We start from the raw sequence: 22,218 nt of genomic DNA, 5'->3' as shown, positions 1-22,218 counted from the left end.
GATGTTCGTATTTTTTCACCCACATTTCATCTACATTGTTAGGCGAACTACCTGTTGAAAGCATCCCTCAGATCGTTCTCTTGACCTTTGACGATTCCGTTAATGACCTAAACAAGCAGTTGTACACGGATCTTTTTGAGAAAGGTCGCGTCAATCCAAACGGCTGTCCAATCACAGCCACTTTTTACGTTTCCCACGAGTGGACTGACTACAGTCAAGTGCAGAATCTTTACGCCGATGGACATGAAATGGCCTCGCATACAGTTTCGTAAGTAGATGGAACTAGTTTTTGACCCCGACAATGAAATACACAACAAAATCAACAAGTAGAGGTATCGCCGAATCACGGTACTTATGTAGTTAATCACGTCTCATAATCTCACAAAGAATAACCCCAACTCGCTTTGTTTACGAAATATTAATCACACTTATAAGCCCGTTACTTGAAAGGTGTGTACCATATGGAAGAGAGCGTATATAAATTCTTGATTAGGATCACTAGCCGACTGTCCGTTTTGCCTGTCTGTCCCTCTGTCAGTCTAATGCTAGAACTAACATGCATATTCTAGAGACTAAGACACAGCGCCAGTTTGTTTAAGAAGATGAATACGCCCACTCGTACGCCCCAGAACCGGGCAAAACGGCCACGCCGACCGTTTGAAAAATGTCTTGATTTTATTTTTGACTTTGAAATTTTTCTTTCGCACTTCCACTATCTGAGTACCGGGTATCTGATAGTCGACGAAATCGACTACTGCGGTTTCACTTGCTAAAAATAGAAATAACCACAAAAGCATTGATCTACAGCCACAGCTTTGGCGAGCAGTTCTCGCAGAAGAAGTGGACCCGTGAAATTGCCGGACAGCGGGAGATCCTTGCTGCGTATGGAGGTGTCAAGATGTCGGATGTTCGGGGCATGCGTGCTCCTTTCCTGTCGGTGGGCGGAAACAAAATGTACAAAATGCTGTACGACTCAAACTTCACCTACGACTCTTCCATGCCTGTCTACGAGAACCGACCACCGTCCTGGCCCTACACGCTTGACTACAAGATATTCCACGACTGCATGATTCCACCTTGCCCGACCCGTTCTTATCCTGGAGTTTGGCAAGTACCCATGGTCATGTGGCAGGACCTAAACGGAGGCCGCTGTTCCATGGGCGATGCCTGTTCCAACCCCAGCGATGCAGACGGAGTGACAAAGATGATTATGAAGAACTTTGAACGTCATTACACCACAAACAGGTAAAATACCTCTACTAAAACGCTATATTTAGATTTAAATTTGAATCGATCAAATTTTTTAACACAGCGGTGAGTTGGGCATGTCCCGATGGCTAATTAAATTTCTTAATCTAAATATTTTAGAGCACCATTTGGCTTGTTTTATCACGCTGCATGGTTTACACAGCCCCATCACAAGGAGGGCTTTATAAAATTTCTCGATGCCATCAATGCAATGCAAGATGTGTGGATCATAACCAACTGGCAAGCGCTACAATGGGTGCGAGACCCTACACCGATATCACGCATTAACTCATTCCAACCATTTCAGTGCGATTATTCAGTAAGTATACACAGTTGAAAAACAATCTAGTTCAGTAAAACAATTAAAATTGACAACAAACTAGGATCGGCCCAAACGCTGCAACAACCCAAAAGTTTGTAATTTGTGGCACAAGTCCGGCGTCCGATACATGAAAACGTGTCAGCCCTGCCCCGACATCTATCCCTGGACTGGAAAATCTGGAATCCGATCTTCTCGAATCGATAATGAAGTTGAAGAGCCGACGCCGTAAGATCAATAGTCTCGCGTTGACCATTTGCGGATGGACCATTAGTAGGCAAGGAGGGACACTTGACAATCTAAAATACTGAAATATAAAGGCCGTAAACATTTGAGCTCAAAATTTGGAGTTCACTCGTTAAAATGATTTCTAACAATTTCATAAGTTTAGCTAATTCTTTTAAAGGATCCTAGTTACATTTTCGCAGCATGTCAATATAAATTATTTATTCCCTTTTACATACTCCATACCTGTCTGTATATTCCTATAGATATTTACGATACATTGATTATTCTCCAAGTTGCACACGCAATCGCAGCACGAGCCTTGTAAACGTAAATCAATTAGGCATAGAACCATTATCTAATAAGTACTAATAAAAAGCGTAATTGGTGCACCGAGTCTTTGAAAATAATAAAATTCTCTGAATGTTTTGGATGCATCAAATCCACACACCAATAACGCATTTAAGTATTAGGCTAATATAACGTTTCGTTTACATGTGATAAAGAGATACAGCTGAATTTATGTATTATTAGATTGGCACAAGCCTTCCTTTTTCCCATTTAAACTGCGTAGTTTTAATTACAATACTGTCAACGTTAAATTGGTATTGGGTTTGGGTGCGTTAAGATAAACAATTTCGGATTCAAGTTTAAGTTATTTTATTTGTCTGAGTGTAAGAAATACCGAGCCCTACATTCTGTTAATCGAACAATTTCTTAAAATGATAGAAGCGTTAAAAGGAGTAATTGTAAGCTGAAATTCGTAGTCTTAACTTATGAATACCCAAATTAAAGAAAATACAAAACGCGAAGAAGGTAGACAAGTTGACACTATTCCCAGAATTGATACAGTCTTTCAACATTAAATTATTTAGTTTAGTTCAATGAAACGACATGCACGCCTGTCGTTAACGATTTAATATTTATGTATATGTGAAAGTATTACGAGGACTCCACATCCAATAATTAAAGATGACAAATAAATAGTGCAAGCAATATTGTAAGGGCACACAAAAAATAGAAAGCTAAAATATATTGAGCATGCGGAAAATATGAAAAAAAAAATGTTTGAGATGAGAGTGAATTAAATATTTTGTGCTAGGTTTTGTAAAAATAGAACAATGCTTAAACATAAATGTACGTTTACTTGGAATAAAATGTAATATTAAAATTTAATTATTTTTCCAAAAATTGGACTAATTTTAAATACAGCAACAAATTTTCTGATTGGAGCAACATGAAATATTTGCTGCAGGTGTTACAATTACTATCCTTGCATTAACAACGATATTGAACCCTATATAATTATAGAGGTGATGAACTCTAGCGTGCAAGCTTTCAAACTATATAAGGGTATAAAAAGACGAATAGGCTCGCAGCTGAAAACACATCGAACTCAAAACTCGTGCTCGATATGTCATACCACTGGATACTTGTGGTCTTATTTACGACACAAGCCTTTTCAATTGAAGGGGATACAACTGCTAATTATCAAGGGAAGTGTATTAGCCGACGGCTTATCAACCATTATCAGTTAAACAAAGAAATCTTTGCTGTGGGAATGTGCAATGATAAAAATAAATATGCATTTCGTCAAAAACGCCGTATCGATCCCACATTTCATGGCAACCCGAAGCCACGAGGTGAACTTTTGGCCAGTAAGTTTCATGTAAATTCATATAACTTCGATCAGACAAACTCATTGGTTGGGCTGGTTAACAAAATTGCCCAAGAGTACCTTAATAAATGTCCACCTGTCATATATTATGATAGCTTTGTGGAAAAATCTGACGGATTGATTTTGGAGAATTTGTTCAAGGTAAGTTCGAAAGACGACTTTAGTGCACTAATATGTAACAACATTTCTTTAAAAATGTTAAATTAATAAATTTTAACGAGTTGACTGATTTGTTTATCTACATACATAAGTATAAAAGGTAGACCAAATTTATTTTAATTGTGATAAAGTTGCAGTGTTAGTAACATTAGTACTGGTCAAAGTTAAGTTCATTCCGTTGTAAAAAAATTGATTTTTTTAAAACTATAGATAAAATTACCAAAATTAAAATTATTTACTTTTCAGACTATACCTATTACTTTCTACCACGGGGAAATCAATGCAGGCTACGAAGCAAAAAATGAACGTTTCACGAGCCATATAGATAGCAATTGCAAGAGCTACATTCTTTTTCTTTCGGACCCATTAATGACGCGAAAGATTTTAGGTCCGCAAACTGAAAGTCGTGTAGTTCTTGTCTCAAGGTCCACCCAATGGAAACTCCGTGATTTCTTGTCTTCGGAGCTATCCTCAAACATAGTTAATTTACTAGTTATTGGGGAATCACTAATGGCTGATCCGATGCGCGTGAGTATAAATTAACATGAATTTCATTTACGTATTTCTAATAAATAACACCCTTTACACAGGAGCGCCCATACGTGCTCTACACCCACAAGCTCTATGCAGATGGACTTGGCTCGAATACTCCAGTAGTACTTACCAGTTGGATAAAGGGAGCTTTGTCACGTCCACATATCAATCTTTTTCCATCGAAGTTTCAATATGGTTTTGCGGGACACAGATTTCAAATTTCGGCCGCAAATCAGCCGCCGTTTATTTTTCGCATTCGCACTTTAGATTCCTCAGGAATGGGCCAGTTGCGATGGGACGGAGTAGAATTTCGTCTGCTGACAATGATATCTAAGCGGTTAAACTTTTCAATTGATATCACTGAGGCCCCAACACGGTCAAATACTCGCGGAATAGTAGACACTATCCAGGAACAGATTATAGAAAGGACAGTAGACATTGGTATGTCCGGTATATACATAACTCAGGAACGTCTGATGAATTCAGCCATGTCGGTGGGACACTCACGCGACTGTGCAGCTTTCATAACACTTGCCTCGAAGGCGCTGCCGAAATACAGAGCTATCATGGGACCGTTCCAATGGCCAGTCTGGGTCGCTCTGATTTGCGTTTACCTCGGAGGGATATTTCCGATAGTTTTTACCGACCGTTTGACACTTAGCCATTTAATGGGTAATTGGGGTGAGGTAGAGAACATGTTCTGGTATGTGTTTGGTATGTTCACAAACGCTTTCTCCTTCACCGGGAAATACTCGTGGAGCAACACGCGGAAAAATTCCACACGCCTCCTAATTGGAGCATATTGGCTCTTTACAATTATCATTACATCTTGCTACACAGGTTCCATCATTGCATTCGTAACATTGCCAGCGTTTCCCGACACCGTTGACTCTGTGTTGGATCTGCTGGGGTTGTTCTTTCGCGTTGGAACCCTGAGTAAGAAAATGTTAGGTTCGCTAAATTTTTAAATAATATTTGGATTTCTTACTTAAAGACAATGGTGGCTGGGAGACCTGGTTCCAGAACTCCACCCACTTACCAACATCAAAATTGTACAAGAAGATGGAGTTTGTCGGGTCTCTAGATGAGGGCATTGGCAACGTTACCCAGAGCTTCTTTTGGAACTATGCCTTTCTTGGCTCAAAGGCTCAGCTTGAATACCTAGTGCAGTCAAATTTTTCAGATGAGTAAGATCGAACCTTTATTAATCTTAGGTTCTCGCTAACATAAACGATATTCTCTTCCAGAAATATATCGCGCCGATCGGCGCTTCATTTAAGTGAAGAGTGTTTTGCTCTTTTTCAAATAGGCTTTCTGTTTCCCCGAGAGTCAGTGTATAAAATCAAAATCGACTCGATGATTTTACTCGCCCAGCAAAGCGGTCTTATTGCAAAAATCAATAACGAAGTAAGCTGGGTTATGCAGCGATCGTCTTCAGGTCGCCTACTCCAGGCAAGTTCTTCGAATTCCTTACGTGAAATAATTCAGGAAGAGCGCCAATTGACCACGGCTGACACAGAAGGCATGTTCCTGCTCATGGCACTAGGCTACCTTCTAGGGGCCACAGCCCTGGTGTCCGAGATCGTGGGTGGCATTACCAACAAGTGTCGTCAAATAATCAAGCGCTCCCGCAAGTCTGCCTCTTCGTGGTCGTCGGCGTCAAGTGGGTCAATGCATCGCACGAAAGCCGAACAACTATCCCATGATAAACGAAAGGCCACAAGACGCGAGGCCGCTGAGGTTGCTCAAAAGATGAGTTTTGGAATGCGCGAGTTAAACCTTACCCGCACAACGCTTCGCGAAATATACGGAAGCTGCGGGATTACTGATAAGGATTATGGTCAGCAGGTCGTCGTCCACACAGAGTTTCCAAACAGTTCTGGAAAATTGAATAACATTGAAGACGAGGAATCTCAGGAAGCTATTGAATCTCTACAGGGCTTAGACGATTTTATGGACCAGATGGATGACGATGGTGATCCTCCCTCACAGACATTCACTATTGAAAATTAATCACACAAATTTTGGGAATGCAAATACACATAATTGACTTTGTTGCACCTGAAAATAAATGTATTAAAATAATTACATTATTTGGGATAAGGCCAATTGACAATCACCCAAGCTGGACGTCAGTGATGGAAAATATTCGCACCAAAAATGTTTTTTTTTATCGCGGCCGGGACACGGTCACACTTGCCCACAAATCACAATATTGCGATACAATTGAAGCGCATATGGTTTTGTGCTGAAAAAATGGTTCACGACTTATAACGTGTAAGTTATCACGCTTAGGCTCCGCTCGGTAAAAAAGTGATAAGTGCGCTGATTAATTACAATTGGAATAAAATTATTAAAAGTATCTAAAAGTTTGATCTCATAACAAAAAAATTTATTTTAAAATATAGTTACAAATCATAGCGGAGTTTCACTCCCAAACGATGTTATCCGACCATTCCTATCAGTGATAGAAAATGTCCGTTTTAAAAACCATGTACTCCACCCAATCCGTTCAGTGATGGAAAATGCAGGGCTAAAAAAATATGTTTTTTTTCACTAGCGGGACACGGTCACACTTGCCCACCGATCGCGACATTGTTTTTGTTGAAAATGACGCGGATCTCGTTTTGTTCTGATAATATTGTTCACGGTTTGTAAAATAGGTAAACGGTAAAACTCTGGTCGTTTGAATTATTATCCGCGTTTTGGTTGACACGTTTGTTTAGTTTTTGAAACAACGGTGAAGAGAACAGAGCGGGCGTTCCTCCGCATACAAATACATACAAACTTGTGCATGTAGGTGTGAACAAAAAATAATTCAAGCATTAACTTGGCCACCGCCTTAACTGTACAAACAGAAATAAATAAAGGTAATTGGCTTAACGGCTTACTGGCTTATTTATATATAAAACTACTTTAATAAAGTGTACACAAGCATGTTCTTTGCATAGAGGCGTAGTCGGTGAGTCAGCCACGCCAACAGTCAGCAGTCGTCATTTTGCTGCCAGTCTAAACAAGCAAATTTGTGTGTGTGTGTGTGTGTGTGTGTGAATAAACAGTACCGGTATGCAATTCCAAGGCTGGTCAACTATAAAGTCCGGAATGTACTCAAAATTAGGTCATCACTTCTTTATGAAGTAAATGTTGGAACCAGTTAATTAAATTAGTATTAGTTATCAGCCGAAAGACGGTGATACGGTGTTGCGCCTCTGCTTGCTCACGGATACATACATACTTACATATATGTATGTATACGGTATACAGTTTTAGAAAAAAATAGAACCGATCAGTTAGCGTTAGTCTGCCTTTAAGCCAATTAAGGCCATAAAAAAAATTGGAAATAAGTGTTCATTTAATATTAGTTAACATAATTGTAAAAACAAACTTTGTTAAAAAAAAAAAAGGTTAAAGCTACTTAAGAAATTCCTATTTATTTTTCCAATGCTGTACTTACAAATACATCTATTTCGTATGCGACGCAGCATTGTAATTTCATTAAAAAGAAGTACATTTGTACATACACATTGCAGAGAGTACGGATCGGTCATCTTGCATCTCATTTTTCCGAATGTACATATACACGAATACACATATACGTATGCATATGTATGCATGTTCATTAAACCGCCTACATGGCAGTCTTTGAAGTTCTATGAAAATAAGCACAACTAGTTTGGCAACTCTTACAAGCCAATATTTGTCTACTGACTTTTCTATGGCTTTAAGAATGTAGAACAGTCTTTGTTAAATAACTTTCGATTATCGTTTACAACAATAATATAAATGGAGCATCTATATCTATTACATTTTATATTAATAATATAATTTAAATACCATATTCCGGGTTTATTCTTAAGTATGAAAAAAATATACAACTACTTTTATTTCATACATGTATTTTTTATTGAAAATTGTTATACAGTTGTATTTATTATTTTCAGTATTAATTAAATACGGCCGCAATTAAATATAAATATCTATTCAGCGAAACCAACCCACCATATAAGTGTAACCAATCATGTTAAAGTTTATCCGAGGAAAAGGACAGCAGCCCAGTGCCGAGAGACAACGCCTACAGAAGGACCTTTTTGCTTATCGTAAGGTATTACCAAAAAATTTTCTATTCTATTATAGTCGATTTGTATATTTTGTGTGGTGTCATTAAGCTGGAGCCTGGATGATAAAAACATTTTGTTAAAGGAAGTTATGAAAAGGCTTGATTTAAAAAAAATACCTTAACACAATTTTGTTTTGTCGTCTCCTATCTGCATCTCCTTTTGGGCATGAACATTTCGGTGTTTAGGCGCCTAATGCTATTGTGCCTGTATATATTTTTTTTTCTCCTTGGCGCTGCACTGCAAATAAATTTATTGAAACTCGTCACAGTTTGCATTCATCAGCTTACTGAATTCAGACTCTGACTTATTGGTTTAGACTGTCTCCTATCTCGGAATGGATGCCTATATTGAGGTTTAAGAATTATGCAATAATTATAAAAATTCTTTTAATTTTCATAATATTTTTGTATTTTCTAACGTTGTCCTTTTGCATATTTTCGAATCATATGTATATATCATAGAAATCTTCCTATTCCCATAATAATATAATAAATATATGGAATTCTAAAATGAATTTTGTTTAACCTATGCTAGTATAAATGTGTCATATAACAACTTAAACCAGGCCAAAGGTAATCGCCATCCAGTTCCATGAAGAGAGTGTAGCTGATAAGATAGCCTTTATGTGTTTAATGGGTTGGGTAAATGGTTCGGTTCTACAAATACCCTTATTTCCGACATAAATAAAGTATGTCATTGCTTAAGTATGTACATAGATAGAAGCCGTAGAAATGATAAGATTTCGAAGTAAAGCGAAAGAGAATTTATGTGCTTGTAACTGCGTTAGAAATTCAAAGACACCTGCAATATGAATTTTTATTCCCGTTACTGGTAGAGTTAAAGGGTATAACAGATTCTTAAAAAGTATGCTAGAAAGTTAATATAAAGCATGCAGATTCCGGAGACATAGATGCAGCGCAAATCTGTTGACTCATGTTGCCAAGCCCACACTTTTGAAAAATGTGATATTTTTCACTTTTGTATATATCTTGTATATTTCTATAAATTTCCCGAAAAACTTTCTGCAACGCCCACTGCACCACCCACAAACCGCCCAAAATTCCTACGCCCACACTTTTAAAAACTTTTTTGTTGTTTTATTTTTCCCACTTTTTACCGATATTTAAAAAAAGTTTGAAATTTCTCGTTTGCACTTCCATTAGAGGATGAACAAAGGTGAACAAATTTGACTTAACAAATGTGATTTTCGATTATGTTTTTTAGCTATATATTTTAAACTTCATTTTTAATTGTTTATCGATTACACTCTGATTAACTACAAAAGAATACAGCGATTAGAATATGATTCCGGTGCGGTTCAGTGGTGAACATTTACAACTTTGGGGAGGTTTGCGACCTTATTAAGGTTTCTAATCCTATTAATTTTAAAGTAAAAAGCTGTATAAGCTTCGGTAATAACTCTTTAAAATGTAGGAGAAACCATTTCCCACTTTATAAGTAGGAATTATTCTAAAAATTTCTTTGATCCTGGCGGGAACTGAAAAAAACTAGAAAGTTTGGGCAAAAACATTTTTTAAAAGGTGTAATTGTATGTATCTTAATTTTTCGATAGCTCAAGTTTTGTACGTTAATAGTGCGATTGTGTTTTTTAGCTAAGCAACACTCGAACTTACCGTTCTCTCTTTAAAAATTAAAAAAATGGATTAAAACAATTATTAATTGATAAAAATCTATAATTTCTTGTTAAAACTTATTAATATGTTTTTCTTTCAGACGGCACAGCATGGCTTTCCTCATAAGCCTTCGGCTCTTGCGTATGATCCAGTTTTAAAATTAATGGCAATAGGAACGCAAACAGGGGCTTTAAAGGTTTTCGGTCAACCAGGAGTTGAATTGTACGGACAGCATACCTTGGTGAACAATTCTGGATCTGAGCTTAATGTACAGTTACTTGAATGGGTTTATGGAACTGGTCGTATACTTTCCTTGACTGCTGCGAATCAATTAATTCTATGGGAGCCCGTTGGAACAACGTTGCTGCCAATCAAAACACTACCATTCGACGGAAAACTTAAAAAAGTTTCATCGCTGTGCTGTTCCTTCAGTAAGGATCTGCTATGGATTGGAACTGAAGGTGGCAACATCTATCAACTTGATTTACACACATTTACCATTAAGGAACCTGTAATTTACCATGACGTTGTGTTAGAACAGGTGCCACCAGCCTACAAGCTAAACCCTGGTGCAATTGAATCAATCCGCCAACTTCCAAACTGCCCTAGCAAACTGCTCGTTGCTTACAATCGCGGCCTGTGTGTTTTATGGGATTTTGAAACAGCTTCTGTCGAGCGAGCATACATAGCCCCTGGACATGGGCAGAGCGTTGGTCTTTCAGTGAATTTCGGAGGAACTGAATTTAGCTGGTATCATGCTGATGGTTCGTACGCCACTTGGAGCATAGATAACCCAGAACCACCATCGAATGTTAACTACGTGCCTTATGGACCTGATCCATGCAAGAGCATAAATCGACTGTATAAAGGCAAGAGAAGGTTAATATTAATTAAAGAGAACGCTTTTTGGATATGTACTAATTTTCCATTATTCTAGATCCAACGATGTAATTGTTTTTTCAGGCGGCATGCCACGTTCAGCATATGGTGATCACAATTGTGTGTCCGTGCACGCCAGTGATGGGCAAAAAGTGTGTCTTGACTTTACGTCTAAAGTGATTGACTTTTTTGTAACCTTTAAAGATAATAGTGACGTCGCTGAAGTTCTTGTTGTACTACTTGAAGAAGAACTATGCGCCTACGATCTTACTGACTCCAATATTTCTGCTATCAAAGCGCCATATCTTCACTCTGTGCATGCATCAGCTGTTACCTGCAATTACCTTGCTTCTCAAGTTACACAGCCGGTATATGAAAGCATTTTACGTGCTGGGGATGAACAAGACATTCACTATAGCAATATTAGCTGGCCTATTACCGGCGGTACTCTCCCGGAAGACTTAGAAGAATCTGTAGAAGAAGACACGTCTAAGCTTTACGAGATTCTGTTAACTGGTCACGAAGATGGTTCTGTTAAATTTTGGGACTGTACTGGAGTGTTACTTAAACCAATTTATAATTTTAAAACTAGCAGCATTTTTGGTAGTGAGTCAGACTTCCGAGATGACGCAGCAGCAGATATGAGTGCGGAACAAGTCGATGAAGGAGAGCCGCCATTTAAAAAATCAGGTGTTTTTGATCCCTATTCGGATGATCCTCGTTTGGCAGTGAAGAAAATAGCATTCTGCCCAAAAACCGGACAACTTATTGTTGGTGGCACAGCGGGCCAAATTGTCATAGCCGACTTCATAGACGTACCCGAAAAAGTATCTTTGAAATACAGCTCAATGAATTTGGTCAGCGACCGTGATGGCTTTGTTTGGAAGGGTCACGATCAGTTAAATGTGCGATCTAACTTATTAGACGGAGACGCGATTCCTACAACGGAACGTGGTGTAAATATATCAGGAGTGCTGCAGGTTTTGCCGCCAGCGAGCATTACATGCATGGCACTTGAAGCAAGTTGGGGACTTGTATCTGGTGGGACTGCGCACGGTTTAGTACTCTTTGACTTCAAAAACTTTGTTCCTGTATTTCATCGCTGCACATTAAACCCGAATGATCTCACTGGAGCAGGAGAGCAGCTGTCTCGTCGAAAGTCTTTTAAGAAATCATTGAGGGAGTCATTTAGAAAGCTTCGGAAGGGTCGTTCGACTAGGAACAACCAGAGCAATCAGGTACCAACAACGGTTAGTAACATATTATACAATCAAATAGTCCCTTATAATAAATTTACATCTCTACAGCTGGAAGCTCGACCAGTCGAGAGACAAATAGAGGCACGATGTGCAGACGACGGACTGGGATCCATGGTTCGATGTTTGCTATTTGCCAAAACCTATGTTACTAACGGTAAGTTAAAAAGGTACCGAACCAAGGACTCGAAAAACTAGGACCCAAATGCTAAAATTACACTGGATGCCAATAGCTTTAATTATTTTTTTGTGATCAGACTCACAAGTTGTGTATCGTAATAAGTCAACTTCTTTTGTATAGGGTATATAGATAAGGTTTTAAAAGTATATGTATTTATAAAAATTATTTGCATTTTATTTGTCTTGCTGTCTAATATTAATATGCAAACACATTTTAACCACTTCCACAAACCGCAAAAAACATAATTTTTGTAAATTTTATATATTTAGTGTCTAAGATTTTTGTTGAAAGTTTTCGACGGTCGAGCGTACTAGCGTTCTCTCTTGTTTGACAATATATATTTTCGGTTTAAGGAACAGTCGTTCATTTTGATTAAAATCGGGCGACTATTGACAGCAATAGTAAAATTTAAAATTTTTCCCTGCCTCTTCATAGTGTAGTAATGGGTTTATTAAAAAATGTACATCTAAGTAGTAGCGTTCTCTCTTGTTTGACAATATATATTTTCGGTTTAAGGAACAGTCGTTCATTTTGATAAAAACCGGGCGACCATTGACAGCAAATATTAACATTTTTCCCTGCCTCCCAATACTGTAGTTATGGGTTTATTAAAAAATGTACATCTAATTTGTTATAAAACTTGTACATTTTCAGTCAACATTACGTCACCAACTTTATGGTCAGCAACAAATGCCAGTACCGTCTCAGTTTTTCTTTTGCATTTGCCACCAGCGCAGACTGCTGCAACTGCCGTTCCGTCGGCAAGTGGCAATGGACCACCACAGATGCCGCGCCGCGTTTCCGCCCAGCTTGCTAAAGAAATTCAATTAAAACATCGTGCACCTGTGGTGGGTATTTCTATTTTTGATCAGGCGGGTAGCCCTGTCGATCAGCTAAACGCCGGTGAAAACGGTAGTCCACCGCATCGTGTCCTTATTGCTTCCGAGGAACAGTTTAAAGTATTTTCACTTCCGCAACTAAAGCCGATCAACAAATATAAGCTTACCGCTAACGAGGGTGCTCGAATTAGGCGCATCCATTTCGGTTCGTTTAGTTGTCGCATATCGCCGGAGATTCTGCAGAGTATGCACGGTTCTAGCCCAACTAAGTCCACACGCTCATATGGCGACGGAGAGGCGGCTGCTAATATCAGTGGAAGCTTGTCTGGTGGTCGTGGAGATGTGTATAACGAAACTGCATTGATATGTTTAACGAATATGGGCGATATCATGGTTTTATCAGTACCTGAATTAAAAAGACAGCTTAATGCCGCAGCAGTGCGAAGGGAAGACATTAAGTAAGACCCACATACTGCTAACATTTTAAATTACTGGGAACTAATAATTAATTTTAATTTTGTAGTGGAATTTCGTCACTTTGCTTTACAAACTCAGGAGAAGCCCTTTATATGATGTCTTCTTCTGAACTGCAGCGTATTGCATTAGCCACGTCAAGAGTAGTGCAACCCGCTGGCATTGTTCAAGTAGAACCATTAGAAAATGAAGAGTCTGTGCTAGAAGAAATTGATGTAGATAATGATAAGGAAACATATGCATGTGATGAAGTCGTGAATACAGATACAGATCCACCAGCGATTACAACATCCACACGAATTGCAGAGGAAAACGTTGATAGAAATAGTCTTCAGCAAATTAATGGAGTCTACATGTCCAATTCACCTAATCAAGCTAACGAAACTATCAGCAGCTCTATTGGCGATATTACAGTTGACTCGGTGCGTGACCATTTAAATCTGACGACAACCACGTTGTGTTCTATTAATACAGAGGAGACCATTGGTGAGTAATCAGTTATTCACTAGCATAATCGCACTTTTTTCGGTTTGTAATGTGTACGTATCTACATTTAAAAATTATGTTCTCGGTGCGTCATTTTTTAGTTTACTTAATTTAGTACTTATAAAAATTAAAGTTGTAAAACTTTTGATTTTAGGTATGCGCCTGAGCCCACATTTTACTTTACGTTTTTTATAACTGTACTTGACAATTTTTGTCTATCATCCCTATAAAAATATAGGTCGCCTATCTGTGCTTAGCACGCAAACCAACAAAGCCACTACAACCGTGAACATGAGCGATATTCCAAATATAAATATTTCCAATTTAGAGGACTTGGAATCAAAAAGGTACGCTTCAACAAAAAACATTGAAAATACACGTAACCTACTAATTATGTTATTACTCAACAGAAATACGACGGAGACAAGTAGTAGTTCTGTAGTAATTAAATCTATAATTACAAACATATCTCACGAAAAAACAAACGGAGACACCAAAATAGGAACGCCAAAAACAGCGCCCGAAGAAAGCCAATTTTAATAAATAAAATTATATGCGATTTGGATACCAACAGAAATGACAAATGATAATATTAGAAATTTATTTGTAATTTGGCTTAGGCGATAATCTTGGAGAATACTGTTCCAAACCCATATACTATATTCATGATTTTAAGTTGACCGCGACTGTTATGTAATGGTAATATATCATGTATTTTCACGCAGTGACTTTATACCCGTTACCCGTAGAGTAAAAAAGGAAAAATTATATTTATATTTAGAAAAGTGAAAAGATAACAATTTGCATTTTCGTCCGTTTGTAAAATATTAAAACGAAACATGTTTCCAAGCTGATTGATTGTCTTAGTTCTGTTCGCCCGTATGAACACTCAATTACCGAAAAAATAATCACATCCGCATTTTATAAATTGTATACTTAAATGTCCTTTATTCTGGATTAATACAAATTATATGCGTACAAATTAGTTGTAAAGGGAAAGCAATGGCGATAGTTTGCCTTTCCGTTGATCCGTATGAACGTTTAAATTGTCGTGATAACATTTTTTTAAATTAATATTTTAAATTCTTTTGTATTGGGTTAACAACTTTGTGTTGCAAAATACTTCCTTTTTAAAATTACATTTATAAGACCCAAACCATTTGCGTAATTACGATGCGCCAATTATGAGTACAAAAAAATGCCTGAAGGAAGGATACGGAAAAGAAAGACCTAAAAGTTCAAAATAATTTCTTCGATCGTATTCTTTATACGAAAATTACATAAACTGGAAATACGCATTTTCCTGCACATAAGCTTCCAAACGGATATTTGTAATTAATTTTAGGATATTTGGTACCAAGGATATATCAAAAGAATGCAAATACATATTTTTAATCACGAAACTACAATTACGTATACTCCCTATTAACTATTTATGTACACGTGAGATATATACACATTTTTTTGTGACCAGGCTTCTTACCTGTCTTTCGTAATCTACTACATTTTGTGGGTCTCATGTAATTTTTTCACGCTATACATTGAAATTAAATAATTATGCGGATTCATTTAATTTTATCTCAAATCGACATAGAAAGTTGTTTACGGATCACCGGGTATTTTTTAGGCGAAACACTCAACTATATCAACTTTTTTGTTTATTGTGAAGCCGCTTGGTCTTCAAAACAATGTTTACTTTTCTTAATAACATTACTTAAGTTGTATTAAAATGATGTACAATTTATATATTTCATTCCAATTGTCTGAGAAACCGACTTAAATCCGCAAAAGCCACAGCATTACTCTAATTATAAATTGTATTCCCTTTATATGAGCAATATTTATACCTGTTACTAGTAGATCTAAAGGGTATACTAGATTCGTTGAAAAGTATGTAACAGGCAGAAGGAAGCTTTTCCGACTATAAAAAGTATATATATTAATCAGGATCAATAGCCGAGTCGAACTGCCCAAAAATGTGATATTTTTAAATTTTTGTATCTATTTTGTAAATTTCTATGTATATGCCTAAAAACTTTTTGACACGCCCACAAACCGCCCACACTTAAAAAAAAGGGTTTCTTTTTCATTTTATAAATTTTTTTCTCCAATTTTTGCCGATATTCCAGGAAATTATAAAATTTCTCGTTTGCACTTCCGGAGTAACGGGTATCTGATAGTCGGGGAACTCGACTATATCATTCTTTTTTGTGCTTTCTGGGTATAAAGTATTCGATCGTAACGCTTATTATTTTGCAATTCTTGAAGATTTGTTGTAAATTTTATGTTCTTACGTGTTCTAATAAATTTGACAAATCTGGCCAAATTAAATCGTCGTTAAAAATTTTTTGGACTTTTACTAAAAATAATGATTTGAACATCAGTAGATTAAAACTATTTTATTTATATATAATCAATATACACTTGTTAAGGACTATTTTTACAAATTTAATAAAACATCTATGCTATTACTACTAGATATAATGTATAAAGTACTGGGATTTCATAAAGTATTAAAGATATCATGAGCACCAGTATATTAAAAGTATGTTATAATTATATTATCAATATACACATTTTTTATTACGAAATTTTTATAATATGGCTTGTTAGGGACTCCTTTTACAAATTTAATAAAACAATATGTATGCTATAACGTACTAAAGTGTACAAAAATCTTTTAATTACTACGTTGTGTAAACATAACTAAAATCCTAAGATTTCTATAAATGAGTCTAAAATATGTATTTTTGGTAGAGTCAGCTAAGGCGAAGGAACTGAACAAAAGGAAAAGATCAAACCTTGGTTTTGCCGCTACTGTCACATTTTGTTGTATCGTTGTGCAGCTGTTAGCAGAAATCAGTCTGCAAGCTTTTTAAAAGGAATTGGAATCAGCACAAAGTATGGAAAGTATTGAAAAACTGCAAAGTCATGTTCTCAGCGGTTACTCCACGTCATGCTACAACTTCGGAAAATATTGTGCGGTGGTGAAAAAGCTGTAATTTGCATGAAAACTAACGGGGAGTAGCGGTCCTTTTTTATACCCGATACTCGTAGCGTAGCGCTAACTATAGTGGTCTACTACTTGCAAATAAAATAAGACATTTGGGAAAGTTTCATGTAGATAAACTTAAAACTCAAAGACTATTTGTATACATACAATGTACATATGTATAGGTACTTATAATTATATGGCCGCAGACGGTTTCTTAATTGCATTGCAAACTTCTGAAATCAAAATACTCTGTAAGGGTGAAAAAAGTAAATATTTTAAAAACTAATAACATTAAATTTTATATTCCATATTTTAAACAAATATAAAAAAAATTAAATATTTCAAAAACGAATAACAATAAATTTCATATTCAATATATTTTTTAAAACGAATAACATTAAATTTTATATTCAATATTAAAAAAAATATATATTTATTTTAAAAACGAATAACATTAAATTTCATATTCAATATTAAAAAAAAAAATATATTTATTTTAAAAACGAATAACATTAAATTTCATATTCAATATTTTAAACAAATATTTAACCAAAATTTTTAATTGTTTCTTATACCAGTTACACGTATAGTGTAGATGGTTAGTTTTACTATCCTATAGTATAATATACTGCACGCAGTGCAAGTTTGTTTCCAAATATTGCCACGCCCCTTCCAACGCTCACAAACCGCCCAAAACTGGCACAACCACACTTTAAAAATTTTTGTATTAGGTTTCTCTGCAATCTATTTCCGTTGCACGTCTGTAAACCGTTTTCAGACAACTAAGACAAATTGTGACTTTTGTGGGAGGTGGAGAAATTTTGTATTTTGTGTTAAATCTTTGTTTTTATTTAGATTTATACGCCTGTGTATATAATTATACATCATCCACTGCGCAATAACCTACAAATTATGTCTTTTATCAGGCAGACAAATTTTTGATTTTGTGTTAATAAAAATTTGTTCAATAATCTCGGCACTGTGAGCTCTTAAAAATGTATCCTTATCGTTCGAAAAAGTCCAGGTACGAATGTGACGCAAATAATGTTTTTATCTTGTTTAGGTGTTCCTTGCTCTGTTTCTACTATTACCATATAGTGTATAAATTATTTGATTAAGTGTGTTGAAAGGTGGATTTATTTAACACTAGCTGTATGTCATTACTGACGTCTTCATGGAATATTGGGTCAAAAATCCTATTTACACAACTCTTGGCTGTATTCCTCATAATTTTCTAAAGGTGTTGGGATTGGAAATTGAGGGTTTATTCTGATGCCTGGGTATCTTGTTCCATTTAAATTTTAAAACGTTACATCTGATTTTTCTTTTAAGTACAAATATGCAATATTTAATTATAAATAATATATGTACTCAACAGATTATAAATAAGTTTTAGTATTCTGCATAAATTCGTATAGTTTATTTGTAATCGAATGATTTCGTCGCGTATACTGTTTAATGCTCTTAATAAGTACAACGTTTTGAAAAGTTTTGAATATAAATTAAAAATATATACTTATATCAATTTTATATTAATTCCTTTATAAGTCTAATCAAATTCAAAAAACCTTTATAATTCCGAAATATTTTTACGAAACCTTAGAGAGCCCACACCAAAGACTATTTATCGTACTAAATATTGAAACAACTTAATATTTAACTTTGTGCACTAAGCTTTGTGGACTAAATATTTAACTTTATGCACGAAAAATGTAGTACCAACCGATTGCGAAATAAATTATAAAAACTGAGAAAAAGGTATAAAAAGGTAAAAGGGATCTTTAGTGTTGGTTTTCAGCTACACGCAGTAATAGGTTATATGAATGTGCGGTCAACTTTACTGGCCACAATGATAGGCCGGGTTTTTCTTTTAGTACTTTCCTGATATTATACCAAAAACTCTTATTTTATTAACTAAAATTAAAACAAATTAACAAAATTTAACTTTAAGTAAAAAATTAAATTACTTTCTAAATTTATAAACAAAATTATATTAAAATATTGAAAAAGTACAAGAGAGCAATACATAGACACCACCGTTTATATTGGTGAATCACCAAACGGTGATTTTATCAGCAGTAATACATGGCCATTAATATTGAGATTCTTTCCGTCAAAATCAGATAGACAATGAGAAGCAGTTTGAGAATATTTTTAACTCTTTCGTCCGTCGCCATTTTGGGTAGACAACATTTCGAAGAGAGCAATATTAAGGCCACTCCTCCCGCATATACGTACATGTTCGGTTTTATTAATAAGGGAAAGTAAATGAGAGGTAATTTAAATCTTTCTCTCACGCTCTATTTTTCGTGTACTGTCATTATGGTTCTGTTATTATGGCATGCGGTAATATGAGATAGAGAAAGAGAGGGAGTAATTTATATTCAACCCCTTTTTTGCGGGGCCATTTGTGGTGCAACATTTAACGTTGCGCCACATTCTCTGCAGTCGCCACCGCTGCTGCATTCGACGGTGATGTTAGCCTTCAGCTTCCCAACTTAATTGCCTTGTTTTGTTGTATTTGGGGAAGGTATCATCTTTCTGATTATATAAAATAAATAATGAAGTGTTAAACATTATAGACTTGTAAATAAAATGTAAAAACTTTCCAAAAACAAGAAAAAACCATTTTCATATTTTCACATTTAAAAATTGTATTTTAATGTGTTTAAATTATTACAAAAAAACGGATGTCAAAATATTAAATATTACTATATACAAAATTAGGTTACAAAAACAAATTATAGGTGAAGCAAACTATTACTATATTCATTAGTATGATTTTTCAAATTGTATAGATTTTATTTTAATGTTTAAAATAGTTCAAAATATTTTATTGTCCTTTTCTAATATTTTTCGAAAATAATTAGTTTTGTGGGCAAACGAATAAATATTTAATATGATTTATTTTAAATTAGATTTCTTCCCATTTTTCGCAAAATGAATGACTTAAAATATTGCCTAGAAGTAGTAGTTTATGTGGATCTGCGGTCAATTTTACAGGCCAAAAGCACAAAATCATAGAGCGATTTTTCTCTGACATTATACCAAAAATTATGTCGACAGCGGCTGCGTTCGCCGACGTTAACTCATTTATGGCTAGTTTCTTAGAATGTAAATATTTCGCAGACTCGAGTTGTTTTTTCTCTTTTTCTTGGAATGCGCTGTTAGAGCGGGGCGACAGCGACGCGTCGCCTGTCCAGCTGCACGACGTTGCCGCCGAGTGTGATTCGAGGAAATTTCAAGGCTGTTAGAAGAAGGCGAGCATACGTCGACATATATACATATATGCGCGGCCGCTGACGCTGATAGCTCATTTAGCAAAGGAGAGTCGTCCAGTGCAGAGTCATTTTGGTGGACCATGTGCGGACACTTTTTTTTTGCTGTTCTAATGAAATGGGAATGATTGCTGGTTTCTTAGAATGGAAATATTTCTCATGGACTGGAGTTGTTTTTTCTCTTCGTTCTTGGAATGCGCTGTTAGAGCGGGGCGACAGCGACAGCGGCAGCGACGCGTCGCCTGTGCAGCTGCACGACGAGCATACGTCGACATATAAATGCGCGGCCGCTGACACTGATAGCTCATTTAGCAAAGGAGAGTCGTCCAGTGCAGAGTCATTTTGGTGGACCATGTGCGGACACTTTTTTTTTGCTTTTCTCATGAAAAGGGAATGATGATTTTGTTATTGGTATTATGCGGACATTTTTATTTATAAAAAGGGAAGGATGTTTTTCAGATGTTTTTTAAATTATGCGGACATTTTGTTGTTGTTTTTTTTTTTATAAAAAGGGAAGTATGTTTTTAAATTGTCTTTTATATAATGCAGACATTTTGTTGTTGTTGTTGTTTTTTTTTGTAAAAAGGGAAGTATGTTTTTAAATTGCTGTCATTGTTGGTCATTTCAAGGGCAGCGGCGGTTTTTTTTTTGTTTAATATTTTTGACGACTGCCGCCGCTATCATTTATTGTTCCTTGATTTTTTCTTTATAAAAATATATGCATACAAGAAAAAGAAAATGTATTTGATATTTTTCGTGAAAAATGAAACAGAAAATGAGCAGCAGTTTGAGCATATTTTCATCTCTTTTGTCCGCCGCCATTTGGGCTTGCCAAAATTATGGAGAGAGAAAACATTTTGGCCACTCCTCTCGCATATATGACTATTTACGGTTCCCATAATAAGGGAGAGAACATGAGTGGCAATCGAAAGATCACTCTCTCCCTTTTAGGCAGCCATTATGGGCATGCGGTAATGTGAGAGAGTGAGCAGGAGAAGCAGTTGTTCATTTTTATTGGCATTTTACGTTGCGCCGACCGAATTCTCTGCTGCTGTCGACAGCGGCTGCGTTCGCCGACGTTAGCTTATTTATGGGCATGCGGTAATGTGAGAGAGTGAGCAGGAGAAGCAGTTGTTCATTTTTTTTGGCATTTAACGTTGCGCCGACCGAATTCTCTGCTGCTGTCGACAGCGGCTGCGTTCGCCGACGTTAGCTTATTTATGGGGAGAGAGTGAGCAAGAGAAGCAGTTGTTCTTGCGCGGTCATTTTAATTGGCATTTAACGTTGCTGTCGACAGCGGCTGCGGCTGCGTTTGCCGACGCTGCTTACTCTCAGCTTATTTGCCTTTTCTGTTGTATTTGTTGTATAAAAATTGCTGGTTTCTTAGAATGTAAATATTTCTGGAGTTGTTTTTTCTCTTCGTTCTTGGAATGCGCTGTTAGAGCGGGGCGACAGCGACAGCGGCAGCGACGCGTCGCCTGTGCAGCTGCACGACGAGCATACGTCGACATATAAATGCGCGCCGCTGACACTGATAGCTCATTTAGCAAAGGAGAGTCGTCCAGTGCAGAGTCATTTTGGTGGACCATGCGCGGACACTTTTTTTTTGCTTTTCTCATGAAATGTTTTTATGTTGTTGATGTTTTTATAATGTCTTTGGTATTATGTGGACATTTTTTTTGTTTTTATAAAAAGGGAAGGATGTTGTTCAGATGTTTTTTATATTAGCGGACATTTTTTTTGGTTTTTTTTTTATAAAAAGGGAAGTATGTTTTTAAATTGTCTTTTATATAATGCAGACATTTTGTTGTTGTTGTTGTTTTTTTTTGTAAAAAGGGAAGTATGTTTTTAAATTGCTGTCATTGTTGGTCATTTCAAGGGCAGCGGCGGTTTTTTTTTTGTTTAATATTTTTGA

At 36.2% G+C, this 22,218-nt stretch overlaps 4 protein-coding genes across 17 annotated transcripts in view; 3 read left to right on the top strand and 1 right to left on the bottom strand.

Moving 5' to 3' along the window:
• Positions 1-2,968, top strand: part of LOC6542325 (mucin-5AC) — a 30,515-nt gene extending 27,547 nt beyond the window's left edge. For all 10 annotated transcript variants that reach the window (XM_026979751.1, XM_015159740.2, XM_001968075.3 and 7 more), the window contains 4 exons: positions 43-268; positions 808-1,245; positions 1,369-1,567; positions 1,632-2,968. In XM_026979751.1, coding sequence (XP_026835552.1) covers positions 43-268; positions 808-1,245; positions 1,369-1,567; positions 1,632-1,799 — 1,031 coding nt within the window. In that variant the 3' untranslated portion in view covers positions 1,800-2,968. The remainder of the gene's footprint in view (positions 1-42; positions 269-807; positions 1,246-1,368; positions 1,568-1,631) is intronic.
• Positions 1-6,626, bottom strand: part of LOC6542419 — a 58,330-nt gene extending 51,704 nt beyond the window's left edge. The window contains exons 1-3 of one of the 2 annotated variants that reach the window (XR_003407826.1): positions 6,284-6,626; positions 5,152-6,224; positions 4,294-5,095 (exon numbers count right to left, since the gene is read on the bottom strand). The gene's annotated coding sequence lies outside the window, so the exon portion shown is untranslated. Of the gene's footprint in view, positions 1-4,293; positions 5,096-5,151; positions 6,225-6,283 lie in introns of those variants that run through there. The other variant, XM_026979757.1, reaches the window with a different exon arrangement.
• On the top strand, positions 3,027-6,248 carry LOC6542495 (ionotropic receptor 21a). The gene is made up of 5 exons (XM_001968074.3): positions 3,027-3,611; positions 3,876-4,157; positions 4,220-5,099; positions 5,158-5,350; positions 5,411-6,248. Exons 1-5 carry the CDS (start codon positions 3,207-3,209, stop codon positions 6,174-6,176), a joined length of 2,526 nt encoding a protein of 841 aa, XP_001968110.2. The 5' UTR covers positions 3,027-3,206; the 3' UTR covers positions 6,177-6,248.
• On the top strand, positions 6,598-14,750 carry LOC6542930 (lethal(2) giant larvae protein). Of its 4 annotated transcripts, none has more exons than XM_026979755.1 (9): positions 6,598-6,959; positions 8,105-8,265; positions 10,016-10,794; positions 10,853-12,044; positions 12,102-12,207; positions 12,886-13,528; positions 13,594-14,030; positions 14,269-14,377; positions 14,441-14,750. In XM_026979755.1, exons 2-9 carry the CDS (start codon positions 8,182-8,184, stop codon positions 14,568-14,570), a joined length of 3,480 nt encoding a protein of 1,159 aa, XP_026835556.1. In that variant the 5' UTR covers positions 6,598-6,959; positions 8,105-8,181; the 3' UTR covers positions 14,571-14,750. The 4 variants fall into 4 exon arrangements, with proteins under 4 accessions (XP_026835556.1, XP_026835557.1, XP_001968109.1 ...); XM_026979756.1 differs by having other exon boundaries at positions 6,614-7,033; positions 10,853-12,032; XM_001968073.3 differs by having other exon boundaries at positions 6,614-7,033.
• The last annotated feature ends 7,468 nt before the right edge of the window (positions 14,751-22,218 follow it).

This window comes from Drosophila erecta, unplaced genomic scaffold, assembly GCF_003286155.1.
Source record: "Drosophila erecta strain 14021-0224.00,06,07 unplaced genomic scaffold, DereRS2 tig00000055-arrow-pilon, whole genome shotgun sequence".
Lineage (NCBI taxonomy): Eukaryota > Metazoa > Arthropoda > Insecta > Diptera > Drosophilidae > Drosophila > Drosophila erecta.
The sequence above is the reverse complement of the archived record's forward strand: the minus strand, read 5'-3'. Positions and strand labels throughout refer to the sequence as shown.